Genomic DNA, 20,943 nt, shown 5'->3' on the forward strand with positions numbered 1-20,943 from the left:
GAATATTGCGTTTGATGAAACAACCTCATGATACAAATATTATGTTGGGAATGCAGACTATTTTGCCTAAAGATCTTCATATTCAGTTACTGGATTCGGAAATCGTCATTGTCACCGGGAAAACGGTTCAAGTGTCCACTGCGAGTGTAATAATTAATGTCTCAGTCGCGTTGACGCACAATGACGTGCACATCTAAAACTCGATTAAAACAGGAAACTGTTTTACAATAATCTGCTGTTTATAAGGTTTATTGTCGGAGTGCGAACGGTACGTGACCAGGGTTTGAATTCAGAACATACCTACGAGGATTTAGACTTCCCTTTAAACTTACAGTGCTTCTCTCAAAGCGCGAGAGGGGCGCGCGACCGACCGCCGTTCACTCACACACACACACACTCGCTCGGGTCTATGCAGTGATAGTGACTCTGAGCGCGCGGGACAGTAATGATGTGTCAGCGAAGAATATTCGCGCTCTGATCATTTTCCCGCCCCTGACTTCAGCATTCCATCAAGAAGCGTTAAGTAAATACTAAAGTGAGTTCGTTTATCCGGTTATGGAGCACTGTGGACAGAAAATGTCTCTGCTGAAGAAAGTGAGGACCGGAGTCGTGGCGAGGGGTGAGTTGGGAGTTTCTACTTTGATGCTCTTGTAGATTTTATTTAGTAAACTTTATATAATCATTAACGTATACATTTTTGCGTATATTGCGTATTTATCAACTTTTAGGCTGTCAGCGGTGTGTTTTGATTTCGCTTTAGCTTTATTTTGTGTCTGTGGTTTCATACATTGACTACACAGTCTAACACATGTCTTCAAAATAATGTTTTTGAACATTTATTTATGTATTTTCAGATTTAATAAAGTTAAAGTTCAGCAGCGATTGAACTATCATATCATATTATACATTTTTATATTATGGGTTGTGAATGAGCCAGGAATTTTCATAAATTCTTTAAGAATGTATTGATGGAATGGGATAGGGATTGGAATCGTTAGGTTGTAACGATTCGTCTTAACTATTCTGATTAGCCTTAAACGATTAGAATTCTACGAACAATTATTTTGGTACTTTTTTGATGAAGAATTATTTTGGATATAAGAATGCAGTTCTGTGCTGCCCTCAGGAGTCTGTTGACAAATGATGAGATCGTTTCGGATTTCAACACATTATTGTAATTCAAACAAAATTATTGTAATTCTTGCAAAATGTGTATCATAGAGTTTTAAAATGACTTTTCAACAACTTTTTATTGGCGGCAAAAATATGATCCTTCTAAAATTTGTCAATTATACATTGATTGTGATTCAGGTTAATTAAGTTACTGCCTGACTGAAAGGTTTTTGAATAACCAAAATGAACTGGCTTCAGAAATAATATAGCTACTATATATATAATATACTCAGTATATAATTCAGTATAATATACTGAAATGTTGGGATTTAAATGTTGCTTGCAAAAAGATTTGTTTGGAATAAACATTTTTGAATGGTTGTCAAAAATGCTCTTTGTAACCAGATGGCAGATATAGTTTTTCTTTTTTATGGAACCCCCTCTGAGTTAAAGTTAAAGTATACTGATCTTTTAAATTTACTAAAGTCGATAAATCACTCAGACGTGTAGTGTATTTTTAAATAAGCTGTGGCCCCTGACCCTTCTTGCGTGATGTCTGTTGTTGCCCATTGTTTTGCTATTGTTTAGACACATTTGCCATTATCATGCGTTGTCTTCTTGGTTCACATCCTTCCTAATTTCCACCCTATTTTAACACCTGCTTATGTGTGATTATGAAGAATCTTGCTCCCCTCACTTTCTGCTCATCAGCCTGTACTGGAGAGAATGTTCTTGGTAGAGCCACTGCCACTGGGCTGCTCAGCACACTTTCCTCAATTAACTTTCCACACAGTAAAGCAAGCCTCGCTCCCAATGGGAATACGCTTCTAATAATAAATAGTTTATCACTCCCACCCTAGCATAATGAAACACCTTGACAACAGCAAATTATTCAATCTCTGTTAAGAGTTGTGGGATGTCTGGAGGTCTCTGCTAATACACCCAGCCTCCAGAGACTGTGCCAAACAACAGTGTCCTCCTTTATTGAAATACAAAGAGCATGGCTGTAAATATGGATATTATACAATTTCTATCAACAAACTTATTTTCATGAACACAACTATTTGACCTCTTTGAGTTTTGTTGTCTCTTTGTCTCCAACAGAGTGCAAATGATGTGGGCTGTTTGGCTCTTCACTGAACTGTGCACGAGATCCTATGGGATCTACCTTGGAATAAACACCTCAATGCCCAGCACCCAGGTATCAGGCTAACGGTGAAACGATAGCTTCGTCCATCACTTTGATCAACTTTCCCTTTCAATGCCATCATGCCAATCATCAGCAACGCCAATCATGACTTCAGTAACCTCTCGGTCAGTGATGACAGCAGCTTCGACCACATCTTTACTGAGATCCCAGAAACCGAGACAATCAAGGGAGTGTATTATCAGCGCGCTCAGTTCATTCGCCGATCGGAAGATCTGCTTTCGGTAGACCACGGCCTGCAGGCCCTCATCAACGTGGGTGGCAACCGTTACACCTTCCCTTGGAGTACGTTGGAGCAGTTCCCCTTGACACGCCTAGGACGTCTAAAACCCTGCAGCAGCCCTGAGGAGATCGCTTGCGTTTGTGACGATTATGATGAAGCCCGCCGTGAATTTTTCTTCGACCGTAGCCCCAGTGCGTTTCGTATAATCCTCAACTTCCTAGCAGCAGGAAAGCTACGAATGTTACGAGAGATGTGCGCACTCTCGCTGCACGAGGAGCTCAACTATTGGGGCGTGGAGATGGCCTACATGGAACGCTGCTGCAAGCGCAAGATGTACACGCGCATTGAAGAGGTCGCCGAGCTTGAGCGGCGGGAGGAGGAGCGCCGTCAGCGCAATATGCAGCTGCGCCCTCCTGTTGTGGAGACACGTTACCGCAAGTTCATGAACGATCTGAGGGACATGGTGGAGAACCCTCAGTCGGGCTTGCCAGGAAAGATGTTTGCCTGTTTTTCTGTGGTGATGGTGGCGGTGACAGTGATCAGCTTGTGCATCAGCACCATGCCGGACCTCAGAGAGGAGGAGAATAGGGTGAGTGCGTACAAAATGTCTCAGGCTGAATAAGGAGATGGGTCACCCAAAAATGAAAAGTCTGTCATCATGTTGTCCCAATCTTTTCTCAGAATATATTTTGTGTTCCAACAAAGAAAAAATGAAATTTCTGTCATTAATTTCTCACAAACCCATAAGACCTTCGTTCATCTTCTGAACACAAACTAAGATATTTTTGATGAAATCCAATTGTTTATTTTTTTATCCCCCATAGAAATCAACATAATTACCACATTCAAGGTCTAGAAAAGTAGTAAAGACATCGCCATTAAAATCACTGTTATGTTGTATAGTCAGTGCAGGTTTCCAGGTTCTACGTCAGAACGCTGACCCAATAAGTGCCATGCTCACATGTACAGCGTCAACCAATACTGAGTCGCCATTCTGACGTAGAACCTGGAAGTCTGCACTATCTATATAACGTCTTTACAATGTAAACTGTTTAGGAGAATGACAAGGGACAGAAGAATGAATATAGTCATTATTTTTGTTTTGTTTTTGCGCACAAAAAGAAAACTCATCGCTTCGTAACATTAAGTTTGAACCACTGTAGTCACCTTGACTATTTTTTTAACGATGTCTTTACTACTTTTCTGGACCTTGAATGTGGTAACTATGTGGCTTTCTATGAGGGATAAAAAAAACAACAACTCATATTTCGTCAAAAATATCTTAATTTGTGTTCTGAAGTTGAACAAAGGTCTTACAGGTTTGGAACTTAATGACAGAAATTTCATTTTTGGGTGAATTAACCCTTTAAGTCTTATGAAGAGATATGATTGCTTTATATGATATACGGATTTAATTTCAATAATGACATCATTTTCACTTTTGGGATTGAGTTAACCCTATATGATCTGGAAAATTTCTATGCTCTCAAATGCATAGATGCTTTCTTATTGAGCCAACACTCTGGAAATAGTGTAGCCATTCTCTCTATGGTACATTTTACTTCAGTTTGTCTTGATACAAGATATAAGCAGCAAAAGTCAAACACATGTTTGGCTTAGTTCACTTAGACCCCCTTCTCCTCAGGTAGAATGTGTCGCTGGAGGTGTGTTTCCGGTCTTCAAGCAGACCTGTGCGTGCTGTTCCTAGTGTGAAATAATGAATGCACCTCAGCAGGGCTCCCCAATGTCAGTAAATACCCAGAGAGTAATGAACTGGACCGGCAATGCCTCCACAATGTCAGCAAACATACATAGAGAATAATGAACCAGCTCCATAGAGACCTCTGGAATGTCAGCAGGCACACAGGGGGTCCGCTTGAGAAGACTAGACCTTTTTGCTGTTAAATGACTATGAATTTTAATCGCCCTTAGGCAGACACCTCACGCCGTCCAAAATGTAAGGGGAAGGCCACTGAATGTAGCTTCATTTGCCTGAAGTTTCGCTCCACGTGTTTTGATTGGAAAATTTAATACATTGTGTGTGTGATTGAATGTGCTTGTGTATATGTCAAGGTAAGATCTGGCAGTGTCTACGCAGTTGCACCAGCATATAGCATCCAACTGGAAGCAGCAAGACTGTCATATTTAATTCACACTGCCGGGCCGTTTGTCAGTGTCACCAGCACGGTAGAAAAGGAATGGTCTGAGCGTGGAGTCATTCATCTCTGCTCATAAATGTGTATGTGTGTGTGTGTGTGTGTGTGTGTGTGTACTGTGTACACAAAGAAATGTGTGTGTGTGTATGTGTTCATTGAGTGATAACAAGATGACCACCTCTGTCTCTTCACTCTGTCACTCTTCACACTTTCAATTCTTTGTGTGTAGTCGAATGTGAAGATGTACAGATTGACGTTTTACACTTCTGGATGTTTACAAGCATAAAACTTTTTTGGTGAATTTTTATTCCCCTATAAATTATATACAACACAATTTTAGTTTAGAGCTCAATATCAGATCCGGAAAGACAAGGCAGCAAATCTCTAGTAAACAGGAAACATGAACAGAACTGAGAAACACTGTGAGCAAACTCGCAATGAGCTGATAGAGAAAAACAGTGAATAAATTCAACAACCCACAGGCTTGTCTGAACATTTTGACATCAATGTGACCTAAACAGACCCCTGCAGCTTGTGTTCTAGCTCTAAATAAATCTATAAGAATGTACAGTGGTTTACAGAAATTATCTGGACACTTGAGGAACCCATAAATATTTAGGAAAGACATTGCATTAAACAACAAAATATCAAACCATGTAGCATTCATTTTACATAAAAGTTGCACAAGCACACTCAAAATGTTTCCAAAAGGTTTTGAAATTCTAAAACAAAATATATTGTTTTGTTCAAAATCAAGACATACAGTGTTTGGACACTTTCTAGTTGTCAAATGTTAGTGGAACATGTGTTTAGTTGGGATCAATGTGAAAATCCATCCACTGAAAGTCATTGGTGAAGTAAAGTTAGCATAATTTGTTTGCAGATGCCACTTGGTTTGATAATTTCATTCAGGCATTTTAAGTGTGATTTAAGTGTCTGAATACTCCATATACATACTCTGATTGTGAATCCTGAACTCTGTGGTGCAATTGAAATTGTGTTTTGTATTTTAAGCGTGATATGAATAGAAACGAGATACAAAACGTTTATGGAGTATAGTATCTAAACTTGTTTAATCTGACAACCTAGGGAATCGTTCCAGAGAGGTTAAGTATCTTGTGTGTTTGCAGGCTGTATTCTCATAATCACTAGCAACACCTTTTTTATGTTGTTTAGATAACAATAAATGCATTCTTGTAAGGTGATAAGATGAGTTTTATCTGGATTCATATGCCCTAATACCCTTTATCTTTGCGGCACCTAGATAAGTCTGAAGCAGTGCTACTGTACTAGAATGGTAATATGTGTACGCATGGGTGTACCTTCAGCAGGTTTGTAACAGTTTATTCTATATTAAAAAAAAAAATTAATTCTGCTAGTTCTGTATTGTAGGGATAAAACATCACATCAGATAGTCAAGAGAATCTGAGCATCCATAGGATCTGCCCTATAGATCTGTGCTTCACTTTCCTTCGCTCCTGGATATTAAACTTTTTTCCCACTCTTGTGCTACCATAGATGCAATCTAGCCCTGCTTTTTCTAGTTTTCCCACTGCTTTCTTAAATATTCATTTCCACCCTTCCTTTTCTTCTTTTGGGATTCTTTTCTTTCTGCTCTCTTATCTTTTCTCTGCCTTTTCTCACCTTTACTCTTGTTACCACTCTCTGCCCCGTCCTTCCCCCATGCTGTCTTATACTCTCTCTCTTTTTCAGCTCCCCGGGGCTGCAGGTGTAAATTTTGCTTTGTTTGAACTACAGCTGCAAGGACTCAGAACCGAGGGTGTTTGTATTCTATGAGCATCCTGCAAACTCTCACTCACCAAGTGCTAGTGACACACACACTTATTCACAGTGTCCTGTGAAAGTGAAGCTGACCATCTTAAAGATAAAATGTTCAAAATCAACTATTAGGTGGATTTCTTGAATGATTAGTGGACTAATCAGTCTTTAGCATAAATTTACTTACCCTCATGTCGTTCCAAGCCTGTATGACTTTCTGTCTTTCTTCTGTGGGACACAAAATAAAATATTCTGAAAGAGTCAGTGGGTCTCATTAACTAATAACCGTGTGGATTATTAGTATTTATACACACATGAGAACTTCTCACGAAGAAATTCCGCCTAATTTACAATGTGTGTGTACGCACATGAATTTGTTCTTAACATTGCTCTGACGTTAATGAATTTAGAGGATTCTAAATGAGTGGCCGCATGCCTGAGGCCAGAAATTTGCATAGAACACTCCCAAACCATGTCCATATAAGGGCTTTCCACACATTCCTTTTCAAACACGACTCTCTCTCTCGGACGTGCTCTCGCCTGAGAGCACACGCAGCAAGATCCTTGAGCAATGTCAAGTGTGTCTTCCTCCAAACAAGTAAAAAAAAGAAATAAATAATTTTAATACAGATCCAGATTACTGTCCTCTGATTAGCCACCTGTATATACGCGTATCCTCATCTTTATGCAGAGGTAACTCGCAGCTTGAGATATAACGCATCTTTTCTTACTCTTTTATTGCATACAGTAAATGTGTGTGTGTGTGTGTGTGTGTGTGTGTGTATAAATATCTGATGATGAAATATATCTAAATTGAAACATGTATGCATAAAATTTCACCTTAACATGTTTATAAGACTATCCAGAGTATGTGCTTTTTGCATATGTGTGGTTTCAGTTGTTCCTGCATTTTTTTGTAAATTTAGAACAAAATGAAATTCACAAGTCACAAATCCGTGCGACCTGATGTTTGGACTCCGCTGAATTTCATTGTATAACTTTTTTAATATTTTTCTAAATATCTTCTTTTGTATTCCACATAAGGAAAAAGTCAAGTAGGTTTGGAATGACATGAGGGAAAGTAAATTATGACTATAATTTAATTGGGTGTACTACCCCTTCAATAAATTCCTGAATAATTAGGCTGGTTTTTGATGTAACCTGATATTCCAGCCCAGGTTCATTAGAAAAATATACCTGTGGGAACATTTTTGCAAAATGAAAATACATAGCGCCATGTACAGTACAGTCCAAAAGTTTGGAACCACTAAGATTTTTAATGTTTTTAAAAAAGTTTTGTCTGCTCACCAAGGCTACATTTATTTAATTAAAAATACAGTAAAAACAGTAATATTGAAATATTATTACAATTTAAAATAACTGTTTTCTATTTGAATATATTTCACAAAGTAATTTATTCCTGTGATGCAAAGCTGAATTTTCAGCATCGTTACTCCAGTCTTCAGTGTCACATGATCCTTCAGAAATCATTCTAATATGCTGATCTGCTGCTCAAGAAACATTTAATGTGTACAATTGTACAAAATATTTGTGTACAATATTTTTTTCAGGATTATTTGATGAATAGAAAGTTCAAAAGAACAGTGTTTATCTGAAATCTAATCTTTTGTAACATTATAAATGTCTTTACTGTCACTTTTGATTGATTTAATGCATCCTTGCTGAATAAAAGTATTAATGTCTTTAATTTCTTTAAAAAAAAATAAAAATAAAAATTATTACTGACCCCAAACTTTTGAACGGTAGTGTATAATGCTACAGAAGCTTTGTATTTCAGATAAATGCTGTTCTTTTGAACTTTCTATTCATCAAGGAATCCTGAAAAAAAAAAGTACACAACTGTTTTCAACATTGAAAATAATCATAAATGTTTCTTGAGCAGCAGATCAGCATATTAGAATGATTTCTGAAGGATCATGTGACACTGAAGACTGGAGTAACGATGCTGAAAATTTAGCTTTGCATCACAGGAATAAATTACTTTGTCAAATATATTTAAATAGTACACAGTTATTTTAAATTGTAATAATATTTCACAATATTACTGTTTTTTACTGTATTTTTAATTAAATAAATGTAGCCTTGGTGAGCAGACGAAACTTCTTTTAAAAACATTAAAAATCTTAGTGGTTCCAAACTTTTGGACTGTACTGTACGTTTCGTGACAATTTCAATGTGAAATGTCAACTGAGTGGTGCTAAAACTGTGTTAATTTTTTCTGAAACAGATGAACGTTAATATGGTATGTTTTATGTTTCTTTGGTTTTGTTTGTATCACCGCAGTTCTGATTTGAAATGTCCGGTGAGTGGCGCTAAAAGTGTAATGCTCCATTATGTTTTAAAATAACGTGCCATATTCACAACACCTAAACCTACCTGAGAGTGTTAACAAAAGAAAATGTCTGTCTGAAATAACCCATTTTTAAGGGGTAGCTCCTTTTAAAGCTTTTTCAGTAAACAGCCACTTTTGTGACACCATTGCATGGGAAACAGTATCAACGCCCACTTGCTATTGCACGTGAGTGTTTTGAAAACATTATCTATATAAAACCATCATTTACAAAGCATTTTGAAATCATTTACTTACAATTTTGAGATGCAGCTGCTGTCAGTTGACTGCTTCATCTTTCAACAAAAGTTTCTTAGTGAACTCTCCATTACACCGTGCTTTGCTGACAAAACAAAATGCTCAGAATAAACTTATAATCCTTCAACGTGATTAAAATAAACCATACACATGTTTCTGATGCTGGGATTCTTCTGAAGTCTTTACAGAGACGCAAACTAGCTGTTTAAACCGGACACGTCAAAGCGTGTGACGTCACAGCTCACCCAATATCAAAGCAAGCTGTTTTTCAAGCTTGATTAAATAAATGCTTTGTTTATAATGAGACGTTTTAAGCTATGAAACTCGCAGGATGTTTTAATGTCATATATCAAAAGATCAAGGCCTTTAAAGCTATGGTGCTAAAAATATTAATGTTAAAATAAATAATACATAATGACAAAAATATAATAAACTTGGCATAAGTTTATTATATTAGATGACTAGTCAATCATTGTGGCCCATGTCTATTCCATATGAGCTAAAACTCAGTACTGATCTCTCCAAAGAGCTGGTATTGGACTACACAAAAGAAATTGAAGTGTTCTGCCAAGACAGAAGATGAATTGGCACATTCATTCATTTGAAATTATACACTAATGCATGTTTGAATTGGCCTGAACTGAAAAATGTAGAGGGGAATAAAATATTTAGTATAATGTCATGAACTCAGTGTTTTTAATTTAGCTAAAAGTCTCCAACCAATGCATCAAGCACAGAGTAGATTTGTGTTTGCAAAACAAAAAACACAAAAAAAATACAACATAATCATTGTCATTTAATGGAAACCTTCTAAAAAGAGCTCACTTGACCTGGAAATTCACAGTGATCCAAATCCTTTATACTGCAGGTATATTCAGTTGATTACATGCGTTAAGAGATAATGAACAGCCACGAAGCTGAGCAGATTATCTACATATGCTAGATGAAAGTGCTGGGAAAAAAATAAAAATGTAACTGATAAATGAATCATCTGACTGTAATCAAGCACATAGAGTGAGAGAATATTTAAAGGTGTTTTACAACTCTGCATCACATTCACATCTGATGTTTAGCCAGTCTTGCAGTTCAAACCAAAGCTAGTTTCATTTTCCTCTTGACCGATCATAGTCTCCACACACGCATCAGTGACAGACTAGCTAACGCTCTACATGTCCTGCTCATGCTATGTTGGACAGAGTATTACAGAGGGCCAGATGGTGTACAGGTGCAAGGCATGAGTGGTTTCGGTGTTGTGTTGCAGTTTTGCATTTTGGCTGTATGATTTGCCAGAAGGGGAGTTCCTGGAACAGGTGGTGTTGCAGGGTTAGCAATGATCTTAGCCACTGTTTTCTAGCCTAGGTCCTTATTACAAGGCAAAAGAGAGTGAACAATACACAGCGCAATCTGGATAATATGCTGCAGGTTTCACCTTGAGTGGGCAGAAACCACCAAACTCAGCATGATGAGGCCAAAGTGACACAGTCAATGAAGGGAATTAAAGGAAACACTAGATCAAGATTGGGTGCACTTGTAGAAGTCTGCTGTTGATGACAAATTTTGTCAACCCATTTCAGTTTGTTTACAACAAACCAGTACCTTCATACAATTGGACTTAATTTAATTTAACTTAATTATTATTAGAAATGTTATTTAGATAATGCAGACATTACAAATTTGCATTTTTAACATTGGTTTACAAATGTGCATGTTTGACATTGATTATGTTTTTCAGTGGTTCACAACAATATTCAAAGGCCACATAACTTGATTTTTAGTTATCTGCACTTATTTAATGCTCTTTAATCTAATTTGGAGTTATTTAAGTCATCTTGAGGCCCCCTGAAAGTTTGCTAAAGGCAAGAACACACCAAGCCGACGGTCGACCGCCGGGCAGTTTTTCTTCGTCGGCCGACTAAGTTTCCTCAGTGTGTTCTGCACCGTCGTCTAAAGTTGGTCCTCGTCGGCACACAGTTTGCTTTCGTTGCCACTACTTCGTCGGCATCGGCTTGGTGTGTTCTGGCCTTAAGACCCCCAGTGGGACCTACTTGAGAACTGCTGGTTTATTCTGAACCAGATTTGAATGAAATAAAATACAGTTCAGTGAGTCATTTAAGCTCATTTGTTTGTTTACAGTACTGTACGCATGTGCAACTAGTGAGAAAAACACAATACAAATGTCATATATATATATATATATATATGTATAATATATATATATATATAATATATTAGCAAAACAATGTGTTGTCAGGGTTCCTATGTTTAAATGTTTTTTTTTCCCTTTGACCCAGGGGTTGTTTACACCATTTTCAACTAAAAACTTCTGATTTATTAGCCGCTACATGGAAATAACCAGAAAAATATAAAATGCAGTAAACTATAAAAAATAAGGTGGATAGGCATGGGCGTTTGGCACGAGTGATCTGTAAAATAATGTGTATACGCAGGCGCGTAGTCTTTCTTTACAAAGTAATACAGAGTTTTTAGTCATTCTCGCAGAAAGCACTTTCTCTGTACTGCCTTATAATCATGTTAAGAAGTTATATTTCATCTTAACATGACTATAATTACTGTATATTATATTATAATACAATCTCATTTCATCTTAAATACATATTATTTCACTGAACCTATTCTTTCACTTTCATTACATTCAATTCACTCTGCAAGTTAACATCTCAGCTGAAAATCTAAATTTGTTTTGCCGTGAGGCAGGAAATTCAGCTGTGGAATAATGGTGCGAGAAAAACTGATTAAGTGGGTTGGGAGGGTCGATTACTAATTCCATGGCTTTGAGAGAGTTGAGTTTTAGTCTTCCATTTTATGAGAATTGCAGACTGCAAATTGACTTTTTTTTTGTAGTTCTACGTGCTTTTATCAAAACTGTGAAGGAAGTAAGAGTGCTGGCAACCCTGCAGTGCTCCAATATTGATGCAGGAGAAATTGGGAGGTGATTGCCCTCACATGCAGCTTACAGAATAGGTTATTATATGACACCTAACAGCAGGAGTTTCCAAGCCATAAAGTGCCAGTGTGCCAGTGTAGGTCAAAAGTGTTATTGCACCAGAATCACCTTTGTTAAAGCTGGAGCTGAGGTCCTGAACGAATTGACTCGCTTGAACTCCTTAAATGAGCAGCATGACTTGAAAGAAAATGTTCTGAAGTGGAGCTGTGCTTATGCCTGCCTGCTGTTTACTATTCCAAGCGTCATCTTTTCAGTTCCAAGGTTACAGGGTTCACAAAAAGATACTCTGGAGTGTCTCACAGATTTACGTATAAACAAAACACACACGTGGCTGCCTCTGCAGTGGTGCTTGTCTTTGTTTGGGGAAATAGTTACAAGCTCAGGGTAACCAGAAGGTTGCAGGTTTTTTTAATCGCCTGAGTCACTCAAACCCAAGTTGCGTGACAAAAAGTCCTGTTCAGAAAGCATAGCATTTTGTTTTGGCTTTTCTTTTACATTATTTAATTGGCTTTTTTGCTTTTAATTGAATACAACAGAAGAGAAGCAACAGGAAAGTGAGAGGATGCTTTTGATGCATGGTGTGGTGTTGAAAGGCCGTTAATGTATGTGTGCCAACTGATCATTTTTCCTCTTGTGCTGCATACTCATTTTTGATTCAGCAGATGCAGAGATAGTAAATGGAGTAAATAGTGTCATCCATCAAAAGATTCGTTCTACAAGTAGCTTCATCCCAGAGTTAAAGATGCATTTTTAATGCCGCTCACTTGTTATCTTCCCCTATAATTTTCTTGAATTAAATTTGCAAGATACTCAGATGTATACAACTCATCTTGTGTAGGCCACACTTTGTGGGTGCTTTGCTCTCCCTTAAGCTCTCTCTCTTTCTACTTTCTTGTGCATAGATAAACACATTTTTTACAATTACAGTTTTGAACTTTTCTACATTGTTTTAAATGAGCCATTAAGAACATGTTTGTGGTGCTATTTATGGTAAGAGAATTTATTTATATATTATTATAAAAATATATATTTTTATTATATTTATAAAAATACTTATATATATTAGGGATTTTAACATCTAATCGACGATCAATCAATTGTCGATAATTAATCGATAAAAGTAAACTTATCAATGGTCATTTAAGCAAGGTCATCATTAGAGTGCATAGTTTTGAGGTGTGTGCGGCTCATGCGCAAAACACGTGCATCAGACACACAAGGAAAAATGAAGTGAGTGAATGAACTGTAGTTACATATTCTAAATGTAATGTCTTCAAACCATGATTGGATTAGGTAGGCTAGCCGTTTATTTTGAAACCTAATTAAACAAGGGTCCGAAAATCAAACAAGTGATTTTATTGAACATAAGAACTACTTACTTGTGTAAACACCACAATAAAAAGTACATAAATAAACAAGTAATAAAATTGAAGGATTTGTAATGGGGCATGGTAAATCAAGATCTGTCAATCTGAGCGATCAAACCAATCCAAGCACACCACAGCTGTAAAACAGTGTCTGATTGGTCTCTGCACATTGTCCCTACCCAAGACACCTGAGAACCATGTTTAACTTTCAAATGATGTTGGAAAACACTGTGTCATGATCATGACGCGATTGGATCCCAGAAGTCCTAGAGACCTTATGTAGCCCCGCCCCTTTTCAGCACTACGCTCGTTATGTTCTGTCTTCCAGTTAATATTTCCACAGCATGAAGGTAATATCTTAAAGGTGCCATCAAATGGAATATTGAATTTTCCTCAGCATAGTTGAATAACAAGAGTTCAGTACATGGAAATGACATACAGTGAGTCTCAAACACCATTGTTTCCTCCTTCTTATATAAATCTCATTTGTTTAAAAGACCTCAGAAGAACAGGCGAATCTCAACATAACACCAACTGTTACGTAACAGTCGGGATCATTAATATGTACGCCCCCAATATTTGCATATGCCAGCCCATGTTCAAGGCATTACACAAGGGCAGCCAGTATTAACGTCTGGATCTGTGCAGAGCTGAATCATCAGACTAGGTAAGCAAGCAAGGACAACAGCGAAAAATGGCAGATGGAGCAATAATAACTGACATGATCCATGATATCATGTTATTTTTAGTGATATTTGTAAATTGTCTTTCTAAATGTTTCGTTAGCATGTTGTTAATGTACTGTTAAATGTGGTTAAAGTTACCATCGCTTCTTACTGTATTCACGGAGACAAGAGAATCAGTTTTAAACACTTGCAGTCTGTATAATTCATAAACACAACTTCATTCTTTATAAATCTCTCCAACAGTGTGTAATGTTAGCTTTAGCCCATTAGTCACTCGTTCAGAATCAAATGTAAACATCCAAATAAATACTATACTCACATGATCTGATGTATGCATGCAGTATGCATGATGAACACTTTGTAAAGATCCATTTTGAGGGTTATATTAGCTGTGTGAACTTTGTTTATGCTGTTTAAGGCAAGCGCTAGCTCCGGGGGCGGGGAGCGTGAGGAATTAAAGGGGCCGCAGCCTGAATCAGTGCATGTTAATGATGCCCCCAAAATAAGCTGTTGAAAAAATTAATTAAAAAAAATCTATGGGGTATTTTGAGCTGAAACTTCACAGACACATTCAGGGGACACCTTAGACTTATATTACATCTTGTAAAAAAACGTTTGATGGCCCCTTTAAGGATTTATGAATGAACCACTCGTTTTAAAATCTTCCCGGTCTACTGACATTAGGACATCTGCTCCAAACATTACAATGCTCATTATAACTTTCACTAACTCTACAATAAGTAAATCCACTTTACCAGCTAATTACTCTTTGACAGCTATGCCATAGAAATATACAGAGCTACCTCAAAAAAGAAGTTCAAACAATTCTAAAGATGGCTGGACACTTTTTTCTCTGCCACTTACAGTAAGGTCTATAGCTTTAGCCAAGCAGCATTTCATGTCACTCTGTGATCTATGCATTGTCTTATGTTTTGTTTGGCTTCAAGACATATTGCTCCAAATAAAGATAAGTGATCTTTTATGGTTTACTAATGTTTCGCGAAGTTACAAATTGTGGTGCAAACGCATCATGCGTATACTGTTTACATGTGCGCCGACGGTGATTTTTCATACAAATATTTGGTATGGTTTCTTACTGAAACAAATATGCTTGTTGTATTTTGTTAGTTGAGACATTTTCAATGATATCTGACAAGTCTGTCTGTTATGTATGGGGATTTTTCAGATCACATTTTCATGTAAAGTAGTTATTTTTTCACGCTATGAAAATAGAGCACTTCAAATCTGTCAGCAAATTTAAAATCACTTGTTAAGTGATGGTCACCCCTATATTCAATGTAAAGCCAAGCTTCTAAGCTTTAAAATAACACTTATTTTATGTATGTTAAATTAGCTTATATGATTGTGTTGGTTAACTTAACTCATAAGATAACTTAGTAGCGCCCCACACACCCCCACACGTAATTTAAATAACGATTGATTATGGGAATGTATGTAAATTGACATCCCTACATATATAATTTGAATATAGTATTCGCCTCACTTTCTACAGTTATGTATTAGTTAGCAGATTCACCTTTGGCAGCAATTACTGTGTCTATCGACAAGAAATTGATGCCTTAACTTCATTAAGTTTAGCAGGAACTGTTTGAAAACTGCAGTGTTTAAGTCATTTCACACACGCTTAATTGGAATGACTGGGTCACTCCAGGACATCAGTGTTTTGGGTTTTAAGTGTGTACTTTGCTGTATGCTTCAGGTATCTGTCCTGTTTGAAGATGAATCACCCTTGGTAAGTCTTAGTGCTGTGGAGGACAGTAACATGTTTTCTCCTAGGACTTTCTTGTTCTCAGCTTTATCTATTGTTCTTTGTGTCTCTCTGAGTTTTCAGCCCCTGCTGACAAGCATAGCATTATGCAGCCGTCACTATGCTTTACTCAAAAGCCTGAATCATACTCTATGCAAGTACACAAATTTAGGCTCTAATAGATACGCAAGCTCAATTTTTTGTTGTTGTGTGGAAATGCATTCTCAAAGTTGCCACAAGGGGTAGTATAGCAAAATTAGCTTGGAGCATTTTTCTTTTCACTGTCAGTTTTTCTCTTTCAGATTACTGCCCCATACTAGAGTATGTTTAAATTGCAAGAACTGCTGAAATCCACTGATATCAATTTTTCTGGGAAGAAGCATTTAAAGGGTTAGTTCACCCAAAAAAAGAATTTTCTGTCATTAATTACTCACCCTGATGTCGCTCCAAACCCGTAAGACCTTCATTCATCTTCAGAACACAAATTAAGATATTTTTGATGAAATCCAAGGGGTTTTTTTTATCCCTCACAGAAAGCAACATAATTACTGTCATTCAAGGTCCAGAAAAGTAGTAAAGACATCATTAAAATAGTCAACGTGAAGCGTCAAGAATACTTTTTGTGTGCAAAAACAAAAAAAAGGACTTTATTCAACAATTTCTTGTCAGTCTCCTACGCAGTTGATGCAGTTCAGCGCTTCGGTGTTTATGTCCGAACGCCGGCTCAGTTGGGCTGGTAAATCTGAATGTGGTTGGTTATTTTACATGTCATAATTCTTGTTTAAGTATAGGTTAACTACAATAAATCTCAATGTGCACCAGGTGAATTACTTAATATGCAAGTAATTCAGCTTTTAATTTCGATTTAATTCAGTTAAATGTCTTGCCTTTTTTCACCTTGACATTATGAAATACCTTTTATCTAATGTTAGAATCTAATAATTCAACTTAATAATACAATTCAAGAAAATCAGATATAATACAGATATAATACAGAAGGTGATATGTTGAAGAATATTGCTTCCATGGACAAAAAAAATAAATAAATGAATAATTAAAAAATACTGAGATATTTCTTAAAATATCTTCTTTTGTGTTCCTGTGTACAGGTTTGAAGTGATATGAGGGTGAAAAAAATTGATGTTATTGGGTGAACTATCCCTATTCCACCAAGCCCTCATTTCCTTCTGACTTTTTCTTTACAGACCAGCATGATGAATTAACCTATCCGTTGACCTCTTGGTTATTTTTCCACTGAGATGTTTATGGGTTGGCTGTTAGGTATCCATGTCTGTTCAATGTCTCCTGGGTCCGGACTAAAAGCTAGAGATGTTTCTCTGAAAAGGAAGGAGAGGATGTTACAGTGCCATTTACACTTAGGCCAGAAACATACTTGAATGTGTGGCCAACAGCGGAAGCAGACTGTTCCGTTGTATATAATTTCAATGTGTTATGTTACTGTGATGGTAACAAGTAGATAGCTACAACAGGTAGTTAGCTATAAACATGTCAGTTTGATGTGAGTCATTGTTTTATATGTGGCCAGCTGCAGCAAAGCAAAATGTTCCACTGCAGCAAAGCAAAATGAAACATAATGACTCTAAAAATGAGCAGAGGAATGAGCTAAGACATTTCTAATAGTTTTAATGGTTGCTACACCTCGGATTTCTATTGTCTGATGTAGAGATGCTCTGGCAGATGGAGACCACAAAACTGCTGGTGCAGGACTATGGTGGTAAACCTCACTTGACAGGATTTGCTGTAACCTGCCATAAAGGACAGATCAAACGGACCGAGTGCAGCGTCGGTCTCGAGGGATCGGGGGAAAAGAGCATGCTGAAGAGAGTGAACAGAATGAGAGCGATGCAGTTAGATAAAAAGGTGTGGGTGGGTGACCAGTCCCTCCAAAGGTCATGTGGGAACAGTCACAGGTAGTTGCAGGTGGATCCATTTTTGTGTTAGAGATATATGTGGTGAGTTGATCTCTTGCAGCAGACAAACTCATTGCTGCCTCTTTGTCTCTACACACATATTCAGACACACAGTGCAAAAGGCTGCCAAATGTATGGTCTTATGATTTCCGCAATGCAGAAGGCAGAATGGACGGAATCTCGGAATCCGGTCATAAAAAAAGAATTTACTGTATAAAGCGATATTGCAATATTTTGATGAATAAATCAAACGTAAGGCTGTACACTTGATCAAACCACTGTAGTGTCTGTGAATAATAAACTGCTAAAGGACTGCTATTTAAAAACAAAATCTGCATGTATTTCTGTGAATGAGTGATGCAGTTTTGTCTACACATACTCAAGCTCATTCTGCGCTATTACTTTATGAAGACACATTACATTAACTTGATCTCCAGAGCTGCTCTGAGAGTAGCTTCATGAGCATTTCACTATTTTTAATACATCTATCATCAGATACACACAGAAACCCAAAGATCTTCACTACATCCCGCCAAACTAAAAGTTCTGTTTCGGTCCTAACTTGAAGAAATGATGACAGAAATACTGTGTATATTACTGTTGCGTGTTAGAATGTACTTCTCTATGGAAGCTTGTTTCCGACACTGAATGAAAAAGAAACAAGGTAATTGTGACTTTTTATCTCGCAAATCAGACTTTTTTCTTGCAATTGCGAGTTTTTGCAGTTGATTTTTTTTTTCTCAGAATTGCATGATATAAACTTGCAATTGTGAGTTATAAAGCAGGAATTGCGTGATATAGTCACAATTGTGTGATATAAAGATGCAATTGCATATTATAAAGTCATAATTGCGAGACATAAACACGCAATTCTGACTTTTTTTCTCAGAATCTCACAATTGTGATTTTATAACATGCAGTTGCGAGTTATAATGTCAGAACTGGGAGATATAATGTCAGTCTTTTTTCCTCAGAATTGGACTTCATAATTAGCAATTGCGAGTTCATATCTCACAATTCTGATAAAAAAAGTCAGAATTGTGGGTTTATATCTCACAATTTTGACTTTATTTCTAGCAATTGTGAGTTTATATCTCTGACTTTTTTTTTCTCGCAATTGCAAGTTGAGAAAAAAAGTCAGAATTGTGAGATAAAAAGTCGCAATTACTAATTTTTTTTATTTTTTATTTAGTGGCGTCAAGCTTCATAATAACAATAATAATGTTTATTAATAGTTTATTAAAACATTATTTTCAAAGAATATCACACAAGATTCTTTTTTTTAATTTTTTTTCAAATTTCATTTGGTTATATTGTTTAAATTGTTAAAGTTGTATGCATTCATTTGATTGCCAACATTTTTTATAATAAATTTGTATTAAACCATAAAACATAGAATTCATAAAAATAAAAAAACATTTCTGAAAAACTAAAACAATTCATAGGGCACTGTTATTGTTAAAGTTTTGTTAATTCAGTTGATTCGACATCCTTCTTTATTATTAAAAATTAACCATGAAAATGTAATTAAATAATTTAAAAAAAATGGATTCCAGAAAAAAAAAATCAAAAGGAAAACACAGAATTTGGGAAAAATTTAACAGATTTCATAGGGCCTTACTAATGCCTACTTGCTCTCTCCTCATTTATCCCATCATCTCTTCATTACTCTCCATTATTGGAGCATAAGGTGGGGAGAAGAGAATGAGTGTGTCTCAGTTAAAAATATGGAGTGCTTAGCAAGTCGGAGATGGAGAGGCAGGTGTTTAAGATTCTGAGATCGTCTCACTGTGTACTTTATCTAGTGCAGAGCTGTACCATACCATCCCAACCTGTGCTTTATATTTCAGGTTTTTGGGCTAGGAGGGAAAGAGACAGAAATTATTCAGGAGGAGAATTTGAGTGCATTTTGGAGGATTACACAGATTAAAGCATCAGACTAAAACTGTATGTGTGTGTGTTAAATAACATGCACTGATGCACAATAAGATCAGGAGCATGTATTAAGAAAATGGGTTTAATTTTGATTTTGTATTGACTTTGTTATCTCAACTGTTTCTCCTAGACAGCAGTGTGATTAAATGGAGAGCAAATGAAATCTTTTGCTTAAATCTTCTGAAATCTTTTTATGCTAAAACACAGACTGTAATCTCACATTGGTAAGTTTGAAATTTGCTTATGTCTGTAATGATAAAAAAAAAAAAAAAACTTTCTCATTAAATTCCTCCAAGGCTAAATGGCCTGAGCTAATCATGTTGTTCTCTTGTTTCTCTTTTTCTAAGGAATTTTAGGAGAAACATGCCAGACAAATCTGATGCCAAAAAGAAACAAAACCAATGTAGGGCTGGGCTGTATGACAATAGTGTTCTATTGATAGAAATTTTGCTATATTTGTGTAATGTATGTCGCAGTAGCCTTGCAGCACATCAATGATAAAGCATGCATCAATGAGAAAATAAAGAGTGGGACTTGAATGGTTTTAAAAAGAGTTTTTATTTTTACATTTGATTATTATATTTCTGTAGTCTTTCTTACTTGAATGCTGCTGTCAGACAAATTGTGCCTGAAAAATAGACTTTGTCATTTGCATTTTCTCAGATTTGCCCAATTTTGATAACATTGTAGAAATAACAGAGAAAATAACAGAGAAAAAAATAAAATAACAAAAACTACTATATTGTGATTTCGCTAGTATCACCCATATCCAAGAACTCTGTTCAGAGTACTTTCACTGTCCTTAAAAACCTTGAAAACACAGAAATGTCATGAAAATTTTATCATGGAAATAGTTTTTTTTTTTTTTTTTTTCTAGTTATGAACTTTTTTTTCTAGTTATGAACCGTAATGGGTAATCTGTGTTTATGACTATTTTGGCTGGGTTTCCTAGGCTTTGCAAATTGGCAGCAAATTGTCACCTCCAAGATGAAAAGATTTATCTTGAACTCTGAAACTATGTATAAACCTTAATTTAAAAAATAATAGTCAATTAAAAAGGAATTTATACCTTTATGATGTTATGCTGTAGCCACATTGGACCAATCGTTTTTCAGAATGCATCTTCTGGTCAGACACGGTAATTCATCCGGCAGGCGACTCTCACAGTGCATTATGGGTACTCTCCAGCTATTGAGCATATATCT

The 20,943-nt window shown here is 36.4% G+C and overlaps 1 protein-coding gene across 1 annotated transcript in view; it reads left to right on the plus strand.

Moving 5' to 3' along the window:
- Positions 1–252: 252 nt before the first annotated feature.
- Positions 253–20,943, plus strand: part of kcng4a (potassium voltage-gated channel, subfamily G, member 4a) — a 28,667-nt gene continuing 7,976 nt past the window's right edge. The window contains exons 1-2 of the mRNA XM_067389213.1: positions 253–619; positions 2,218–3,132. Of these exons, the coding sequence (XP_067245314.1) occupies positions 2,383–3,132 (750 nt within the window). The 5' untranslated portion in view covers positions 253–619; positions 2,218–2,382. The remainder of the gene's footprint in view (positions 620–2,217; positions 3,133–20,943) is intronic.

This window comes from Chanodichthys erythropterus, chromosome 7 (assembly GCF_024489055.1).
Source record: "Chanodichthys erythropterus isolate Z2021 chromosome 7, ASM2448905v1, whole genome shotgun sequence".
Classification (NCBI taxonomy): domain Eukaryota; kingdom Metazoa; phylum Chordata; class Actinopteri; order Cypriniformes; family Xenocyprididae; genus Chanodichthys; species Chanodichthys erythropterus.